The sequence below is a fragment of the Pongo pygmaeus genome, chromosome 6 (assembly GCF_028885625.2).
Source record: "Pongo pygmaeus isolate AG05252 chromosome 6, NHGRI_mPonPyg2-v2.0_pri, whole genome shotgun sequence".
NCBI lineage: Eukaryota > Metazoa > Chordata > Mammalia > Primates > Hominidae > Pongo > Pongo pygmaeus.
The window spans coordinates 81904715-81925545 of NC_072379.2; the positions used below are offsets into that span (position 1 = coordinate 81904715).

Below are 20831 nucleotides of genomic sequence, written 5' to 3' on the forward strand. Positions count from 1 at the left end.
TGTGTCACTTTGTTCATGGCACTTAACTCCTTTAGGACGTAGTTTCTTCAATTAAGTTAAGGGCCACTGCCTGAGAGAACAGGCCATCTTCCCTTTCTTTAATGGCTGTAGGGAGTTCCAGCTCTTCAGAATGCAAAAGCATGACTCTATTCTATAGATGAGTCCTCCTAAGTAAAAAATGATTTGAATGTCATTAAGCTGTTTGTTTCCTGCTCTGGTCAGAGGACAGCAGCCCTTAGGGTAACACACAAAGGTTGTGGGGAAGGGACAGGATGTGATTTTTTCCCCTTCATCCTAATCATAGGATACAGATGTAGTGGAAAGATCCATGAACTGGTACTCAAGACTGATTTTCTATGTGAAAATCATGTTAATTCTATTGGGCTTAATTTCTTCATGGGTACAATAAAATGGATCCTTTGGAGTTGGAAGCCTCAGAAGGGCAGGAGATGGGCTTCTCTTCTCTCTGTGTTGTTCTTTGTGCCTAAGCCAGTTCCTAAGATTTGGTAGGCATTAGCATTAATTTGCTCTTGCTGCAGTAACAAATTACCTGCTAATCCCAGCACTTTGGGAGGCAAAGGCCAGAGGATCACTTGAGCCCAGGTGTTCAAGACCAGCCTGGGCAACATGGCAAAAACGTGTCCCTACAAAAAATACAAAAATTAGCCAGGCGTGGTGGTACATGCCTGTAGTCCCAGCTACCTGGGAGACTGAGGCAAGAGGATCACTAGAGCCCAGAAGGTTGAGGCTTCAGTGAGCCGAGATCATGCCACTGCACTCCAGCTTGGGTGACAGAGCAAGACCCTGTCTCAAACAAAACAAAACAAAATGAAACAAAAACAAATTATGACACACTTAGTGGCTTAAAACAACATAAATTTATTATCTTACAGCTCTGGAGGTTGGAAGGACTAAAATCGAGGGGGAGGCAGTGCTACGTTTCTTTTTGGAGGGTATAGGGGAGAATCAACTTCTTCGCCTTCTTTCCAACTTCTAGAGGCCACCCTCATTTCTTGCTTCATGCCACCTTTCACCCTCAAAGCCAGCAAGGGTTGGTTGAGTCTCTCTCTCACATCACACCTTCTGATTCTGCTTCCATCATCCCATCTCCTTCTCTGAGTCTGACACTCTTTGCCTCTCTCTCTCTTTCACTTATGAGATCCCTTGTGATTACATTGGGCCGACCCACATAATCCAGGATAACCCCCCCATTTCAAGATCCTTAATTTGTGAGATTTTGGGGTACCCATCACCTGAGCAGTGTACACTACACCCTATTTGTAGTCTTTTATCCCTCACCCCCATCCCACCCTTCCCCAAGTCACCACTAAGGAACTTACTCATGTAAGCAAACACCACCTGTAGCCTAATAACCCATGGAAAAAAATTTAAAAAAATAACAAAAAAAGATCCTTAATTTAATCCTATTTGCAAAGTCCCTTTTGCCACTTGAGGTAACATTCACAGGTTCCTGGTATAAGAATAGAGATGTCTTTGGGTGGCCATTATTCTGTCAGAGTGGTCAACAAATACTTGATAAACTTGTAAATATTTTGAGAAAATGATAAATTAAGCACTTCAAAGTATATGTAAATTCAGCTGATTCCCACAGCTCATCACTAGCTAAAGTCATGGTCACATATATACTATACACTCCCAGACAAACAACCTTCATACTCACTTGAGCTCATGTTCACCTGAGTTTATGTTTTGGCTTTAAAAATTTACCCTAATTCTATTTCACTTTCTTTCACCTGATAGAATATAATCAGTTGTGAGATTTTCCTAAAAAGGTTAATTTGAATTGTTTACTCCCATATTGAGACAGCTAAAGTTCCAGGCAGAATAGAGATTTAAAACTCCTTTCTACTTCCTATCTCATACTAAACTCCTTTCACAATTGCCATTTCAAACAGATCAACCAACAAAAAAAGAAAGGATGGTAATCTTCAGACGGAAGCAGAGACGCACAGAACATACTGTAGACCTACTAGTAAAAACCCAAACTCTGCTGTTATTTGCAACTCATGAGTGCATATACCCTCTTCCTTCAAAATAAATCTTTCAAGCCTAAATTACATTAGTGGAACTACTCTCTCAGTAGAGGTGCTATCAACCATCACATCAATCACAATCCATATACCTTCTGTCAAAACTTTTTCAAATTTGTTCTCATGGCATGAAAAAAATGTAACAATAAGCTTCCTGCCACTGTCCCCAACCCTCCTCTCACCAATGCAGATAAAATTTCAGGATAGTTTTGGCAGTCCATAGGAATATATTTTCATTTTTTAAGTTTTTCAATTGCTTTGAAGCAGTTGACATTTTATGCTGATCGGTATGTGTCACTTGGGCAAACTTCTACCCGTTTTCTACCAGTACAATTACAGGGATCCCGTCTTATCTTTAAATTAACCGTAGCTTCAGAAAGACACTCCAACCTATTATATTTTCCCAATACCAGTTATACCAATGTATCATATATATAACTGGTGTCAAAGACTAATTAGGAATAATTGAAAGTTAATTGAACAGTACACTCAAGTATGTTGACAGAAAGATATGTCTTGAGAACTAGATCGACACACACCACCCCTTCAAAATTTTCTATGTGAGGCGTTCTCTTCTTTTAAAATTGGCAGTGATACCATATCAATGACAAAATTCACAGATTTACTTATTGTTGGACTTAAGTACAAATAGAATATTTCTGTGTGGGCTTGGAGGAAATAACTGCAAATTTCACAAGGTGAAAATTCTCCTGAGCAATTTTTCCTGTAGTTCTAGTAGGTTATTTAATATTTGGCACCTACTTTGAGCACAGATAAATATCCTACAGTGGGTTTAACATAGCACATAACTCTCACTGAAGAATGTGAATTTCTATGGGAAAATCTAGTTCAAAGGCAAAAAACCCCTCTACTTTATTTAAGTTATTTTTTTCCTTAGTTAATTCCATGTTCTTGAGCATGAGACCTAAAATGAAAAGAAACTGGGCAGATTGGTACATATTAAGTATAGTTAATATCAAGAACTAAGGAAAGTAAGCACAAAATAAAAGTTGAATTCTAAATAACTAGACTACTTCCACAGTCAAGAAATGTCACCCCTTGGTGGCAATAACATCTTTCTTATGGCAAATGCAAGGTACCGTGGAAAGTTCTACTGTGCTTACATTTGTCAGGTCAAATACAGTGTTGAAGAAATTGGTAGAAAGGCAAAAAATAAAACTACCTTTTCTGAAGGCAATCAGGCCAGGAAGGCAATAAGAATTCAATTTTCCCGTATAATTTGAATAATGAACTCAGTTTTCCACTCCCCTTCCAAAATGTAGATAACGGCTGTAGCTAAGCTCAAAGTTGTCACACATCTGGAAGACTATTTTAAAATATATTTAAAATGTTTTGATTACATGATGCCAAGCATCTGGCAATGCAAACTTCTTTAGGTGTTTTTCTTTTACAGATATTCAGCCCTGTATAGACAGTCATTGTGCTAGATTTTGAGCTACTCGTTTTATTTGTACAACAACAAAAATATGTATGCAAAGGTAAAGCTTTCCTTATGATTTTGATTAGGTAGATTTAACCTAATGACATTAACAGAGTTGCCATTGATTCTTATATTACTTGAACCACCCTCTAGCTGGGCTCTCTGTCTACCCCCAAAAAGCCCTTCAGAGGCTTCTATTGGTCAGACTCTCCCCAGGAACAGTATTTCTCAAACAAACAGCATTCACTCACTTGTCTAAATAGTAACGGACTTTATTGGTTTCATTCCACAGCAAGGATGAGGAAAAGCGAGGCTTCTAGTTTTTCCTGCCTAATAAGAACCAGGCTTAGGAATACCTGTGGTTCACCAGCCATCCCCAAACATTTGCAGGATCTTGAGGTAGGAGGTAGGTATTCTTCATGTGAGGTCGCCTCCCTCCTAATGGGAGCTAGCTCGGACTTCCAAAGCCCTTTTCCACAAACGAACCTAAACATTCCTGCCTCTGCTCCACTGACCACCTTAAGTCAGGTGACACTGCAGCGGCTGGGGTGTTCTGGGTCAACCATGCACTAGTTATTTGTTTTGTACCATGCATTCTACCTCAGATCACCTATTCTTGCTTTTGACCTAGTGGGGCAGGGACAGATTCCTCAAAGGCAAGGAACAGGTCATATTTATCATTGTAGCTTCAGTACCTAGCACAGTGCTAGGTTCAATAAATATCTTGAATTGCTCTGAATAAAATGTCGTCTGGGGAGGCCAAGACGGGTGGATCACCTGAGGTCAGGAGTTTGAGATCAGCCTGACCAACATGCAGAAACCTCATCTCTACTAAAAATACAAAATTAGCCGGGCGTGGTGGCTCATGCCTATAATTCCAGCTACTTCGGAGGCTGAGGCAGGAGAATTGCTTGAACCCGAGAGGCGGAGGTTGTGGTGAGCTGAGATCGTGCCACTGAACTCCAGCCTGGATAACAGAGTCAAACTCTGTCTTAAAAAAAAAAAAGTCATCTGCCCCAGTGTTGAGGTAAACAGCATTACATTTCAAACTTGAAATATAATTAAACAGGTGGTCAGGTTTGAGTTTAAGCAGTGTTCACAGTGTAGAAGGCATGAATAGCAGATCAGTGGGAGAGGTCTGCAGAGCTCTATTTGCAAAAGGGTGCTACTGGAACAACAGAAAAGACTGTATTTGTTATGAACAAGTGGAGTATCCAGCCTGTGTGTTTAGGCTTCCTTGAGACAAAGAATACACACTTTGGGGGAGAGAATCATTTTTGTCTCCTTCTTCATGGAATATGCCCTGACTCTGCTGGCCTCAGTTCTGGAAGGCCCAGGGCTACTCAGGGGTCTAGAGCATCATCAGCAACAATGGCACGGCAGCAATGGAAACCAGCACCTAGTGGTGGAGCTTGCTCTGGAGTGGGTGAGGCCAGCCCTCAGATGCTAATGGGGACAGGGCAGAGAGCAAGGCCTTGGGGCTTGAGTGCTGGAGTCATTGCAAGCTGCTTTTAGCTTCATGGGCAGTCATTGGAACCTTATTCATGAACACATTTTCAATATCCTCTGAGAACTCCCAGGAAAAAAGTGGGAGAATGTGAAGACCCCAGAGGGCCTAAGTTGCAAATGAGGTGAGGACCAGAGAAATATGTTTTACTCTGTTAATATGACTTCATTTAAAAACCAGTGTGCTATGGTCTAGGAAAACCTGTATTTGATTGATTGCTAGATAGACAGATAAACAGACAGATAAATAGATGGAAAACAAATTTGATGTTATGAAGCAACATAATATTTTGCCATCTTATATTTAATAGCACAATATATTGCTATTTAACTTTCAAATATATTTTAAATCAAGTATTTGAAGCAGTTTCATGACCCTCTGAGCAGAAAATACACCTAAGAAAAATGCAGAAAGTCTCCTAAAGGGTTAATTGTTTCAAGGTGGAGAATATACTTAAATTCAAAATTCCTCATGAAAACCAGCCTTCTCTTTAGGTTTTTGCAAATAACAGCAATTGGTGGCTAATATTCTTAACCTTTAGTCAGTTTTCTGTTGATGAGAAATCAGAATCAGGGATTATTACTTTTCCAAAGAATGTTTAGACATCCTAGTGACATGATCACTATATGAAATATAATTCAAATTATCTCAGTTTAAACACCGACTTTGACAGTTAGTAAAATCATTTAATTTTCTACTATGGAAACTATTTTAATAATTTTAACCACTTTTTAGATTATATCAATTCTTTGAGATGAAGTACGACAGAGAAATGAAAATAATCTGTAAATCGAGCTCTATTGCAAAAAATGATTTTCATTCTTCAGTAGGGGTATTAATGGATAACCTTTCAAGTGCCTTTTTTTTGTATTTCTCTTCTTCCTCTACCTCTCCTTTCTTATACAGCTCAAAGAAAATCTAGCTCATGAAAGCAGACTCTAGTTAATGATCCCCTTCCCTCTGCTCTCTCCCATTCTCTTTCATTCACATTCCCAACTTTGCATCTCTCTTCTCATTTTCCTTTTTTCTTTCCGGGGAATGACCACCTCAAAGGATTAATTCAGAACAGGCAGCAGAAAATGGTAACAAGAGTGGGCAATTCAGGATGTGGATTCAGAATCAAGAGGTATTTTAAAGGAGGAGAGTTACTCAAATTAAACATATGTTAAGAATATGGGTTTGTTGTTCATGGCATACCTGCTGCCTGTGATCCCACCCTCGTCAGATCAGCCTTCAAGGGCAGAGCATTCTCAAGTGGAATAATAAATACAGTGGTTGGAGGGTATATGGGTCTCAGCAGCTCTGACATCACTGTAGGAACACAGGTGGTACTGACCTAGCTTAACCAGAGAAATGGATCGTGGCCCCTCAGGCTCAGAGCCAGTGAGAATTCAGGCTCCAAATAAACAGGCTTTGGGCATATATAAATTCTAATATAGGTCTTGGCATTTATAATATGCTTTACTTCAACTGATATTGTCTGTTTCTCAAGGCGTCATCTTTCTTACTTCGATACATGTGAACTAGGCAGTAAAAATCCACTAGCCTTCTTTTAAAAATGCTGTACAGAGGCTTAGAGTGTTTTTTCGCTGGGTTGATCTGCCATCAACCTAAGGATATGGCAAATTGTGTTATGTAGGTAACAATGAAAAGCCTTGCCCTACCTCTACACTTTCATTTCTCCTGATGTATCATATTTTGCAGCTCTTTGCTATCTCTGAATTTTGCACCCAAACATTATTGATATGAACTAGTCACACATACAGCTCACCAAGGGTTTTCATCAGGAACTATGTAGAATATAAAACAGAAACTATATTATTTACTTTCCCATTTCTATCCTCCCTTGCTTTTGAAGAGTTTTGAGGTGGAGAACAGTCATGTAATATATTTATGGCTTGAATTCATTCCAAGATTCAACACTGTTGGATCCCTCAGGATAAGTATCCGTGATACAGACATTGTTTAAGAATTCGTAAAGGTTTTTGAGAAAAAATATTTTAAATTTAGTTTTGGAATAATACAGGTCTGAGAGGCTCACAGAGCCCATTTCCCATTTATTTTGACATTATTCCTGTAACACAAGTACTAGCTAACTAGTGAAATTTTAACAGAATAATAAAGGGTAATTTTTTTCTCTTTGCACGGTGTATGAAAAAAAGAGTACTTGCTGACTAAAAGAATAATGTGAAAAAATAAATAGTTTCTAAGTCCTTCAATCTTTGTATTTGCTTTTGTTTTGCATTTTTTATTGATATATCATAGTTGTACATATTTTGGGGGTACATGTGATATTTTGATACATGTACACAATGTGTAATGATCGAATCACAGTAGTATCAGTTTAGAGATATGATACACCAACAACCAAATATTCTTAACTCTTCATTAAAGCAGGCAGGTCCCAGATGTTTAATTACAAGTTTGAGTTATAACATAGCATTGGTGTTCTGTTTCACTTCTGTAACAATGTCCCAAATAAGAAGCTGTCATATCAGAGGACCTGATATAGTGAAAATTCCTATTTACACAAAGGATAGTTTGGAGACTGTGATGATTTGTTTTTCAAAAAGAATCATTTAATTATCCTGATCTTCTTTAGTAAATCATATCTGATTTGAGAATTGGCCTTCTCTGTCCATGTTGTCCAAATTTGTGATGTTTTACAGAGCTTGGCTCAAAATCCCTCATACAAAGGGAAGAACACATTGGAATGTTCTAAAGGCAGGAAATTTACGTAAAGCAGTTTTCAATATAGAGAAGTGATAATCCAGTGAAATCCTGTTCTGAAAATTAGCCAAATACTCACAAATTTGACAAAGCACACAAGAGAAGATGCAATAAAACATGTAAGGGTCATCATGAGGAGTGTGACTGGGGAGGGGGAGAAAGGCTCAGGTGGGGTTTTCTGTCCTCTGAGCACCTGCTCCAAAAGTGAAGTCTTTTCAACAACTTTTGTGGTGATAGGTTGGCATGGTGTCATTTATGCCTGTGATGAAGTGCCTGGATTCTCTTGAATGCTCGCATCTTCCCCTGCCAAGTCATCATCCATTCCCATTTATTTAAAAAATTGATTATTAGATGAAACAACAAAATATATCTCCCGTTACACATATTAAGTGGGGATATATGCAGAACTGTTGATCAGTTGTTAAGGTTGGCTAACACATTTTCTCCATGGTTAAAACAAAATGAAATCTACAGTTGAAATACTCATGAATCCACACAAATTCCTGTGACAGGGACTTTCCTACTCTTCCTGCTCCCCCCTTGTTTTCTTCACGCACATGTGTCCGTGCTGCCAGAGAAGCACATTTACTTTGATAGTGGAGCTCCTTTAGCCATTAAAAGCTAGAGTTCTACTTTTTATATTTGGAAAAATGCTCAAAATGTGTTACTTTCAGTGGGAAGTAAATACTGGGCCACTTTGAGAGTCAAGCCCTTCAAAGCCTAGCAACGGTGTTTTGAAAACTTCTGATTCTATTTTTGTAGAATCTTTGTCCCATATTTTCCCTGTGTGGATTCTCTGAGAGGCTTTGAGTCCTTGAGTGAGCATTCTTCCAGTGGCAATTTTAACATATCTGCCGAATGTTTTCATTTATGCTGCTGGTAGGATACACAATAATATACATCATTAAATTAATACTGTTCCCATACAGCAGTTCTTTTCCAGGAGTTGTTTGCTGGCTGTCCAGCTGTGGGATCAGAGGATGGGATACTGTTGATTTTAGACATAAGGAAGGGGACAGTGGGAGCTGAGCTTTTAGTGATGAAGCCTTTTAGGGTCCTGGGGGAACTACTATACATCTTGTGTCAGAAAACACAATATGCAACATCACTGTTCACAAAGAGCGCCCACCCAAGATGAAAAATCACTGATAAGGCAAAATAATTTACTAAAATGTGGGCTGGGAGCACTCTCTTTTAGAAAGTGTCTAGGAGGGAAAGCTAAATAAGCCAAAGGAAAAATTTGTGTGTAAGCTGCTTATCTGCTATTATTAGCAAGGTGAAGGGATCCTGGCAACATTTTGTGGTCTTTAAGGACATTTTGGCTTCTCTTGGCATGATGCTCTGGAATTATTTTTTCCATTTTTTTCATGCTGTCTCTGTAACACAACCTCTTTACAGAATATATCTCAGGAAATGACAATTGGCTGTCGAATCCCATACAAACTGATTGGATATGACAGCTTAAAGGAAGAAATATTCTGCAGAGAAGAAAGTTTTTACTCATACTCTTATATTTTAATCCTCTTTTTACTTTTTCTTGGTTAATTTTATTATTTCAATTAGATAATTTAAAAATCAACACATCACATACCAATCTCTCCTAAGAGCAATCATAAGATTTGATGATTTTTCTGATAGACAGGATAGGGTTTCAAATTTGCATTATTTTATCTACTGAATTAACTATGAATTCTAAACCAAACTAATGCTGCCATGTGTTTTTAAACATCTCTAATCTAAACCATCTGGAGAGGCATGGTTTTGCAAAGGCATCCCTTTCAGGACACTGTGGATTTTGTCACTGCTTGAGGTTTTGGCAAACCATCAATGTTACTATAATTCTCTTTGGTGAAATATAGCTTTTGACTAGGATTTGAGAGTCTTGGTTGTGTGTGTGTGTGTGTGTGTGTGTGCATGCATTTATGTGAGCATGAGCACTTGGGTACAATTTTTTGCTCCTGTTTTCTTTGGTTTTCAGAAGACCATATTTATCATGAACATTTTAAAGAAATAAAGATTTTAGTTCGATTTCAACTGCTCAACATAACACTAGACAAAGTTATTGAAGAAGCAAAGATGTAATGCTGCATAACATAACTTATTGTTCATAGGTGCTGGAAATACTTTTTTAAAAACTCAAAAGGAAAAAAACATACCGGCTTTAGAGAACAAAAAACAGTGAAGTTATAAAATCATTATGGATACAATAATTTGTAGCATATAAGGCATAAACTCAATATATTTTCAAGGAGATTAGAGTAAAAAATTAACGAAGATAAATCTTTCACCTAATAAAAGCAACATCTTGTTCAATTCTTTGGCAAATAATGAACATACCATTTAAAAATAAACAATCAGAAAAACGGAAAAAGCAAAGTATAGACTATTTGTTACAATAAAGGTTAGAAAACTTCCCTGGGAAGTAAAGATAATTATATTTGTAGAAATTCTCTACAATAGTAAATGTTTTCAAATAATTCCAAAAATTAAGTTTTGCTCAAAGTCACTGTCTAAAATGTATTAAAATAAGAATGTGACTCTTGGAGAATATGAGTCTCTGTATTTATTAATAACACAGTGTGTTCAAAAAGCCCCATTCATCCAACAATATTAGGCAACTTAAAGACGCACACAAATCAGAAAGTGTGGACCTAGTTTGCAGAGGGAGAAAAAGCTATATTTTTAAAAAATAGATGGTCTGGAGTCTAGAAGTGGTTCCATCCCTAGAATATAAACAAGACAAAGCAATGTACAAGTATCCCTCTCGGGGGTGGTAGTGGCCTCTGTCCACTCTTGGTGGGTACTCATCTGGCCTGGGGCAACCACAGCCCACTCCTGCTCTGTACTGGTTCCTTTCCTGAAAGGACGGCCCCCATGCACATATCTCTGAGGGAGGGTGTTGCCCTTCTGAGACTTCTCTTTCCTTTCAGACCACCTGGTATTCTTTTAAACCTGCTCTTGCCTATATGAAAATGTTGTAGGATAAAGAAAATGCATAATCTCATAGTCCAGAGAATGGAAGCCCTACCAAAGGGGTCCTTGGGTCATACATGTCTCTAAGAGGGACAGCTCTTAACAGATATGCAAAACTGGTATTAAATGAAAGTAGAAAACATTGGTCAGCCCCATCATCCTTATTCTTGCTTCATAGCCTACAGAGTGTGTTAAGCACGGCAAATGGCCAGATAGTCTCTAAATAATTCATTGTAGCCATGTGAGCTACGTAGGTACAAGAGGGTTCATTTATGAAGCCGGGGCATGGGGCCATCAGTGTGAATAGTCTAGCCAAGGAAGCCAATGCATCTGTACCTCGCAAGTGGCAAAAGCACAATAACAGGATGATATTCAAGCCATACACACAGTATAACCTTACGGGTTATTAAAATGCTGAGCTCAGCTGGGTGCAATGGCTCACGCTTGTAATCCCAGCATTTTGGAAGTCTGAGGCAGGAGGATCACAAGGTCAGGAGATCAAGACCAGCCTGGCCAACATGGTGAAATCCTGTCTCTACCAAAAAATACAAAACTTAGCTGGGTGTGGCGGTATGCACCTGTAATCCCAGCTACTTGGGAGGCTGAGGCAGGAGAATCACTTGAACCTGGGAGTCTGAGGTTGCAGTGAGCCGAGATCATGCTGCTGTACTCCAGCCTCATGACAGAGTAAGATTCTGTCTCAAAAAAAAAAAACAAAAAACAAAAACCAAAAACAAAAAAAACCAAAACCAAAAAAAAAAAAAAATGCTGAGCTTCTTTTGTACTCATTGGTAAGATGCCCTTCTCTACCTGCCCCCAGCACTCTCCTGTTGCCTGAATGAATTGGTACCTCCCTGGAGAACCCCTCAGTCACAACCCCCCATTCAGCAACTAAGGACGGAGGTCACATGCATGCTATTTGGACAATACACAAAGATTGCTCCATATTTTTGAATTTCATTCTTGTATATTCAACAATAATTATTGCTGACACTCACTGGGTACTTACTATGGGCCTGTCACTAAATACATCACATTTATTTATTTCTTATAGTCTCATAACAACCATTTGACTTGCTCAAGGTCACAGAGCTTCTAAGTGGTAGAATCCAAATTATAATTCCAGGCTGTGTGGCCTTATAGCTCACTCTTAACCACTATGTACTTAACTTCCTCCAAGAACTCAGAAAATATCTCATCATCATTTAGTTAGGAAACAAATGGTTAAATAGTTAGGATGAGAGAACTTTGGAATTGTCTCAGTTTCCCTCTATCAACTGGCATTTTAATATAAAGAACACACATATAAATTTGACCAATGTGAACAGGGCCCAGGCAATAGAAATAATTAAGAGGAGCCAGTCAGGTGATGGAAAATTAAGCATGGTTGGGATTGGGGAAAACCGAAGGGCTCTTGTGGAGAGGGTCTCACCTCCAGCCTATCATTGCTGTGAGGGCCTGGCCATGGTGGGTACCTCCAAAATAATTGTTGAATGAATGAACAAATGAATGGGTCAATGAATGAATCTAAGTTAGGCAAAATTTCTTCAGGAATATATCCTACCAAGAAAAATAAAAATGTCAAGGTTTAAGCTTCTTCCCACACGACTATCATGCAATAATAGTAAAACAAACAGATGTAAAGAGAATACTTTTATCATTTCAAAGCAAGTTCACCAATTACTATGGACTGAATTGTACTTCCCCCACCATGACCGAATTCATATGTTGAAGCCCTCACCCTCAATGTGACTGTATTTGGAAATAGGGACTAGAAGGAGGTAATGAAAGTTATGAGGTCATAACGGTAGGGGCCTGATAGGATAGGATTAGTGTCGTTATAAGAGACATCAGAGAGCTCACTGTCTCCATCCACCGTGTGAAGACACAGCAAGACAGTGGCCATCTGCAAGCCAAGAAGAGAGCTCTCACAGATTACATTATGTGTAAGGCTATACACACAGTATAACCTTACCGGTTATTAAAATACTGATCTCATTTTAGCTCAGTATTTGCTGCCTCCTTGACTGTGGACTTCTCAGACTCCAAAACAGTGAAAAATAAATTTCTGTTGTTTATAAACCGCCCAGTCAATGTTATTTTGTTGTAGCAGCCTGAGCAGACTAATATAACTATATTGTTTCTATTTTCCTCATTATAATCTTAAGAGGTAGCTAGAATCCCATCCATATTCAACCCAGAGCCCTCAGAACACCCATCTTCCTGAGACCAAGGCTTCTCTCACCTCAGTGAATGGCTGGAGGTGGGTGGGTATTGAAGGGAAGGGAGGGACGTGCTCATATTGCAATCTGGCTCTCACTGCACAGCATCCATAATTCCCAGGATACTTCCTGAATGAAGCACACTGGAGAAAGCCTGGTTCAGATGGTTGTAGCACAGTGGATGGGGAGAGAAGGGAAGGGCATTTAGGGAACTGGATAGAATCAGCAGTGCTGGAGTTCTGTGTTGACAATATGTGTGCACATTAATGGGATGTAGCAAATGCTAATAAGAGGCTAGTTTCTGTAATGATATGAAACTTTAGCTTGATCACTTGCAATGTGACATGGCAAGACAAATAAAATGATTTTAAAACAACTTGTTTAAAGGTGTATTCTCATGGCATCCTCTTCATCAAATAGTTCACTTGGTCCCTCGCATACTCCATGAGGTATAGAAATAATCTCCTTCATTGCTGTTTTCAGATGAGGAATCACCTAGAACAAGATCTCTTTGCTAGAATCCAGCTGATAATTCTAACTTCCCTAGACGTATCCCAATGATCACTTCTGCTTCTCCATGAGTCGCTTTTTGGAGAAGACTCTAGAGGAGGGTAGATAAAGAATGAAAGCTGGAGAGGCAGGTTTTCTGCTTCCAGCTTCCTGGGCAAAGCAAAATGAAATTCCTCCTGTTTGATTTAATAAGAATCAGTGTCTAGCTAATCGGATCGGTCATTCTCAATTGGCAGAAAAGAAGTGTTCTGGGATGTCTGCATTTCATTTCGCCATGTACGTTGATATTCCTTTATGCCTTTTCCGAAAGGCACAAAGTAGCAATGTTGTGGCACTATTTCTCTGGTCTGATCCATGTAAGTTGTATCTTTTATGTAAGAGTTTAATTTTATCTTTATGTCAAAAGTAAGTTTAAATTTTCCATGATTTTATTCTTCAAAATGTGTATGATAATCAATGTAACACTGGTTGAGTTTTCCTCTTCTGTTTTCCCATCCTGAGGCACTTTGAGTATCACATTTGAAAACTGTTTGGGTCTCACTCTGGTTTTCATATTCTTAGCCATGGAGTTTATTTGGTGATTATAAAGCACCTACTATGTGCTTTCATTTTGAATCCCAGGAATTCATGCTAAATATGAAGCAGTAATTGTCAAAGAACTTTCTATTCTTTTATCTCTTTCTCTTTTTTGACCTGTAATAACCACTTCTTAGCCTAGCCAACAGAAAAGCTTAGAAGATGCCCTTTTCTTTTTATCAGCTGGACCATAAGCAAGTTACTCTTCTTTTCATTTAAAAAAATAAATAAAAATCCTTAAGGCGATTCTAACACTTCTTTGGTCAAAATATACTTTACAAAATTAATGTCAATTAATTTATATCTTTGTGTCCACAGCTGTTTTGTAGATTTGGATTATAGACCACAATCTGGGTTGGGGGAGGGACAAAAATTGATGCAGGAAGAAATGAGGTTTATTGAAATAAACTTTACAATTGAACTAGAGACTAGAGAAAGTCTTCTTTGCATGGGATCAGGAAACACAACAATAAAGCCCCATGACTCACCCAGGGTCACTCAGCAGTGTGGTCAGCTAGGAATGGAGCTCCAAGTCCTAACTTTCTGTGCCTGTCCTAACCACAAGCCCACACTCCCTCCTCTGTTACCATCACTCTTCACAGGTGGAACTCTCTTTGAGGTTAGCAGGAACCTCATACAGAATCAAACACTGGGCAGCTGAGGCTATGTGCAGCAATGACATCTGTACCCTTTATAGAATCTTAATGGGAAGCGAAGCCCATGTAGGAATAAAGACTGAGGGCTTTAAACACTGACACAAATGAGGTTAGCTGATATTATCCCACTTCACATTCTGCTTTGCCCTGAAATAGTGAGGGTTTCAGGTCATTGTCAGATCCCCCTCTAAAAGAGATTGCCAAGAACAAAGAAACCAAATCAGGAAAAAGTAAAAGTAAAAATAAAAACCCCTGACCAAGCTAAGACTCTAAACATAGCTTTTCCATTTACCTCAATGCAGATAATTCTAAGGTATATATTTCTGATTCTATTTGTTCCATTTAAAAGAGAAAGACCACACCAGGGTAAGCAATGCAGGGTGGTCAGACACATAATCTAATGACAGCGTGTGGAAGCCACTACAGAAGACAGCAGGAGCACTGCCAGAGTGTGTTATGGGGCTGAGTGGCTGATTTCTATGCAGGGTCCACCAATATTTTCCAAGAATAGACAGCTTTTATTGAAATAAAAATAGAAAATGCAGGACCAGAGATCACACTAAAAATTCAGTTTAGTAAAGACACAAAAACTGCCCATGACAGTATAAGATACTTTTTGGCCTTGCTATCCAAAACAGAGAGAAATGAAACTTTATACTAAAATCTTTTTATGAGTAGGCTAGAAGCTTGTCAGTCTTTACAAAACACCACGGAGCTGATGTCTGTTTCTTGTGCATTTGCTTTCCACTGACTGAAATAATGCTTCTCTGATCCATTAGTTTTATTTACAATTATACACTTTTAAAAAATATGAAGAATCAGCAGAGATCAGCAGGAAATGAATAGCTAATGCAATTACTCCAAAATTATAAAAGTACCTTCATCATAAGGTACTCTTGCTACTCTCTACCTCTGCCCTTTTTCTAAGTAATAAATTGTTTAATTTTGAAATTATCAGAACATCACAGGAGAATGTGGAAGCACATTCAAATGACCTGATTTCCCTGAGTTAGTGTCTAGAAAGGACCAGTTGTAATAAATAAGATTTAGCAAAGATCAGATAGGACATAGAAGAAAAGTTATAGGTCAGTGAGTGAGGGCTTTGGTTTTTCCACATATATATTTTAATTCTGTGGGATCTCTAAATTTCCATTTAGGGTTAGAAGGTGGTAAAGAACCACGTCTAGAACCATGTCTAATCAATACCTTATAAGGGTACGTGGCCAAAAATATACCTTGAATGGGCTGTACAGCTTTTGCTATCAAGTCCCATGTCTGCCCACATTTTTAGAATGCAGCCTGGGTGATGGCACGATGTATGAATAAGCCTCAGTTCCAGGATTGGCTCTACTGTTCACTAGCTGGGTAACCTCTAAAGTATAAAATCTCTCAACTGGAAAAAGAGAATAATAACATTTTTCCTACCTTCCTGTTGTACAATCAATGAGATCATGAAGGCAGAAGTGTTGGGAAAATTTAAAATACAGAAACACGTAGATATTGCTACAGGTATTACACTTTCGTACAAAGGTAACCAAATTGCCTTCATTATGTTATCCATCTACCTAACCTCCATCACTATTTCATCTAGGACTTCCCCGGCTGCTGAAAGTTTCCTGATTTGGTCTCCCAACAGTTCAGAAATACTAAATATCATAGCAATTTTGTTTTTCTTTGGCAGCCAGTGATATTTACCTGACCTTTATCCCAACTTCATGAGTATCACTTGTATCAAAGTGCTGACTACAAGTTTTTGGAATCAACTATTCTACTCAGCATCTTTTGGTAACTCTGGTATGACTACCTTGTTACTATATTTAGGGTACCTCTTGCTTTTTTTTAAAATCACGAGTATATTTTCTTCTCAATGACATATATTGGATCATTAAGGGCGAAACTAAAAAAAAAATGTTTGTTGGAGAAATGTTTAGTCTATGATCCCAAAGATACACACACACACACAAGAACACCCTTTTCAATTAATACTAGTATTAACTATTGTCATGTGATAAAACAAGTAATTTACAGTTGATTCCAAAAACCTGTAGTAAGTTAATATAATTAAAATTTAAAAATCATGATAAAGATCATACATATTGATTATAATAATGTATTGTTCGATTTTTAAAATCTAAGATATACTTTCTGTAATATCAAAATAATTTAAAAGGCACTGTTTTTCAAAAATGTGCTTCTCTTTATTTCTTAATCCTTACAGTATTTTCCCGGGAATTCGGCAAACCTTGTAAAACTGAACAAAATTAGGATTTTGTGCTTCTATGTTTACAGAAGGAGCATATCAAGCTGACTTGCAAATCTTAAAAAAGAAATGAAAAAGAAAGAACTGTTCTTATTTCAAAGGCTCAGAAAATAAAGGTTATTTACCATACAGACCTAGACTTCTTGTTGTTTTTGAGATAGCAAATTAGAAAAACATGGCCAAAGTTAGAGGTTACTCAATCAGGTTGAGGCTGGGACTCTATTCCAGCAGCTCCTATTCCCCAAATTATATCTGATAATGCTCTAAAGTCTAAACATATTTTAGTTCAAAAAGATACTTGGCTCTTAGATAGAAAATGGCACTAAGCTTCCAAAAATCAACAGGTTTACTCACCCTCTTCAAATGACGTATTTGTATTCAGAGTAATCTGCCACTCAATACCTCTGAATTGTAACATTTGAGGAACTGCAATTTTGAGCTGAAATGTTTGTTTTTCATTTGCCTGTGCATAATCACAGGATAGGAGCATTAATAAAGGGGTTGGTGTATTGGCCTATGCTGAGGCCTATTATTTAGGCAGAGTCATGGCAACAGAGCAATGCTGAACGTGCACAAGGGTACCATAATTTCAGCCTGTATTGTGTCAAGGGGAAGAGAAGACGTGTCCGCAGAGAGAAGGAATGAAAAATACGAACATATTTGAAATTATCTCTGCATTTTCAAACCAGAAACAGCATCTATATTTCCCAGCAACTCAAGAAATACGAGTGGTAAGTCTTGCCCCATGCCAGCTACAAAAGTATTATCTGTTAAGTAGTATGGCGCCCATAAACTTAAAATCAGCAAAATCCATTGAACTGCATTTCCAAGAGAGTAGGAGACTTGAAATGGTAGTGCTCTGAGGATGTCCACGTGGGTGGGCAAGCATATGTTGCTTTTAAGCAGAGGAAGTGGTACACCACGATTTCTTCATAAGTGCGAGGTCTTTATAAACTCATGTTCATGGGGGCTGTTTTAAATAGAAAGAAAATGACACACAGTCCCCAACCAAGCTTCCTAACTGTTTGGGGAGGGTTGCCACTTTCCCAAAACATTAGGTTACTGTGGGGGAATTTTCCAAAATTGTCAACAATTTCATTTTTAAACTGAGTTCTTCCTCTCAGCATAAGACAGATGCAATACAGCACAAACTATATTTGGTCTAGCAGGAGATGTAAGTTATTTTTACTACGCTGACTCCTACCTGACAGTGGAAGACGTATTCTGGTGTGGTTTTCTTAAACTTCATGTTCCAAACCAAGGCCACTCCATCTGGTTCATGGGGAGCATCTTCATTGTTGTTGTAAGAAGCCACCATCAACTCAGGGTACTAAATGGAAGAGGTCACAAGGATGAATTATGCTACGATGACAACACAAGGAAAACTTTGTTATTCCTACATACACGTGGTATACTACGTAGTGTAAATGGTGCTTTCTGTTATGTTGTGGCACACCTACTATCAGCTTACTGCTGCAACCTCCTGCAATCTTGTTTCTGCCTCCAACACTCTGTATGCTCTTGTCATGCTGACCGGTAACTATCAAACTACAAACACTGCTGTACCTCTCCGTATTATTTGACAGTTTGTGCTACTCTCTTCCTCTCCTGTATTTGGCTTCCATTACATCTTTCTGTCCTGATTTTCTTCCCTGACTTCTCTTTTCAGTTCCTGCAGGTTCTCCTTCAATTACATATACTCCAAGGAGGGCTGTTCTCCCTGAGTAAGTTCATGTACTCCAGTGGCTTTAATAAGCTTAACATGCTGGTAATTTTCAAATCTATATCTCTAGGCTTAATTTCTCTCTGAGATGCAGATCTTTATATCTGGCTGCCTACTGGGGATTGCTCAGGGCTGTCCATAGACCCATCAATTGCAACACATAGAAAAATGAGCTCATTGACTTCCACACGAAACCTATTGCTCCTCCATGTTCCCTATTTTAGGGTCTTGCACTAACATTCGCCTGGCCCAGGCCAGCCATTCTACATTTTTTTTAAATTTATTTTTTTATTTTTTGAGATGGAGTCTCACTCTGTTGCCCAGGCAGGAGTGCAGTGGTGTGATCTCGGCTCACTACAAGCTCCGCCTCCAGGGTTCATGCCATTCTCCTGCCTCAGCCTCCTGAGTAGCTGGGACTACAGGTGCCCGCCACCACACCCAGGTAATTTTTTGTATTTTTAGTAGAGATGGGTTTCATCATGTTAGCCAGGATGGTCTTGATCTCCTGACCTCGTTATCCACCAGCCTCAGCCTCCCAAAGTGCTGGGATTACAGGCATGAGCCACCGCGCCCGGCCCATTTATTTTTACTTCTTTCTCTCTCTCACTCCCATACACTAAATTTCCCTAATTCCTCAATACCTTTCAAATGAATATTTTCTTTCTATCTTTAAGGTCAGAGCTTGCTAAATTAATTTCTTATCTGGCTGAAGGCAACAGCTTCATAAATGGCTTCCTATACTGACCTACTCCATTCTCCATCCTTTATCCGGAAGACTTTACAAAATATATATTTGGCTAAGTCATTCCTCAGCTTAAAATACTTTAACGGCTCATCATTGCTTTTAAGGCAAAATACAGGTCACAGAGGATCCTTAATAATCTGTCATTTTTTGCCTTTCCTGCTTACTCTCCTACAACCTTCCCTCTTTCTCCCCACCTCCCACACCCTATGACCCAGCCTCACTGGACTAGTTTTGAGGCACACAGGTACATCTCTGTACCTATGAGTCTCATACTCACTCTCACGGGGATGACTCTTCTGTGTTGTTTACATCATTAACTCATCCTTTAAGACTCAACACAGGCATCAAGTCCTCCAGACAATCCTGACTTAACCAACCACTTCCTTCCTTGCCTATTATCAGCTCCTTTAGTATTATGTGTCTGCCCTGTCAATTAAAGCACTTGTCAAATGCATTATAATTTTTTTTCTACACCTGTGTCTTTCACTAGATTGTAAGCTCTTTGAGAGTAGGGACTGGTTTTTGTTGACCTCTGAATCCAGGGTCAATTCCTAGCATATAATAAACTTGCGCCAAAATTTCTTTAATTATTTAAAATTTTTAATTTTAGTAATTCTGTGCTCAATAGAAAGGCTTTATATATCATCCTTTGTTGTCAAACAATGCTAATAATTAAAGGCTTAAATGCAAGAAACATAACCAGTAAAATAACAAGAAGGACTCTATAGTGATTCTAGGTATTAGAAAGACCTACTCACCCTACATAAACTCTGTCCTGTTATTAAACTCTGTCCTGTTATTGTTATTAAATAAACTGAGGATAAATCTCATAGGAAGTACTTATGAGTTAGGACACATTTCATGAAAATGTCATTCCTACATAGGAGTCTCAAAAGGCAGCCCTATTAAAAGTAGTATCAGGATTATAGCAGATCGTATCACGCTCTTCTTATAATTTAATTTTTTCCTTCTTTTTCATTATTCTATACATATATTTAATGGAAGATTGCCTTTATGAATTTGAACACAGATCTTTTTTTTTCTTTTAAAAATAACTACCTCTAAGTCTTATTCATTCTTCCAGCAGCCTCAACTAAAGAAAGCTGCAGAGAGTTACAATGTGCTGGTTGTGCAGAGGAAGTATAAGCACACAGTGATACACATGTATGTGGCCACCAGGGGAAGTAATCATTCTTTATTAAAAAATGCTCCTCAGCAGATGAATCAAAGGCCTATTAAGAAAGGCCTTTGATTCAAAGCCCATTCAAAGAAACTAACATCCAGATAAACACAGAAGTCTCCAGACTGTCCATCTGAAGTTTAACTATGTCATATGTGAAAAGGCAACTCTATAAACATCAACACCACTACCACAGGGGCTAAGGAGCAGCCAGATGTTTCTGCAATAATATCACCCAGCTGGGTCTCATTGTTGGC

The 20831-nt window shown here is 38.5% G+C and overlaps 1 protein-coding gene across 2 annotated transcripts in view; it reads right to left on the minus strand.

Annotated features, from left to right (window-relative positions):
• Nucleotides 1–20831, minus strand: part of DYNC1I1 (dynein cytoplasmic 1 intermediate chain 1) — a 316684-nt gene that overhangs the window by 84087 nt on the left and 211766 nt on the right. For both annotated transcript variants that reach the window (XM_054496029.2, XM_054496027.2), the window contains one exon: nt 18131–18256. In XM_054496029.2, the coding sequence (XP_054352004.1) occupies nt 18131–18256 (126 nt within the window). The remainder of the gene's footprint in view (nt 1–18130; nt 18257–20831) is intronic.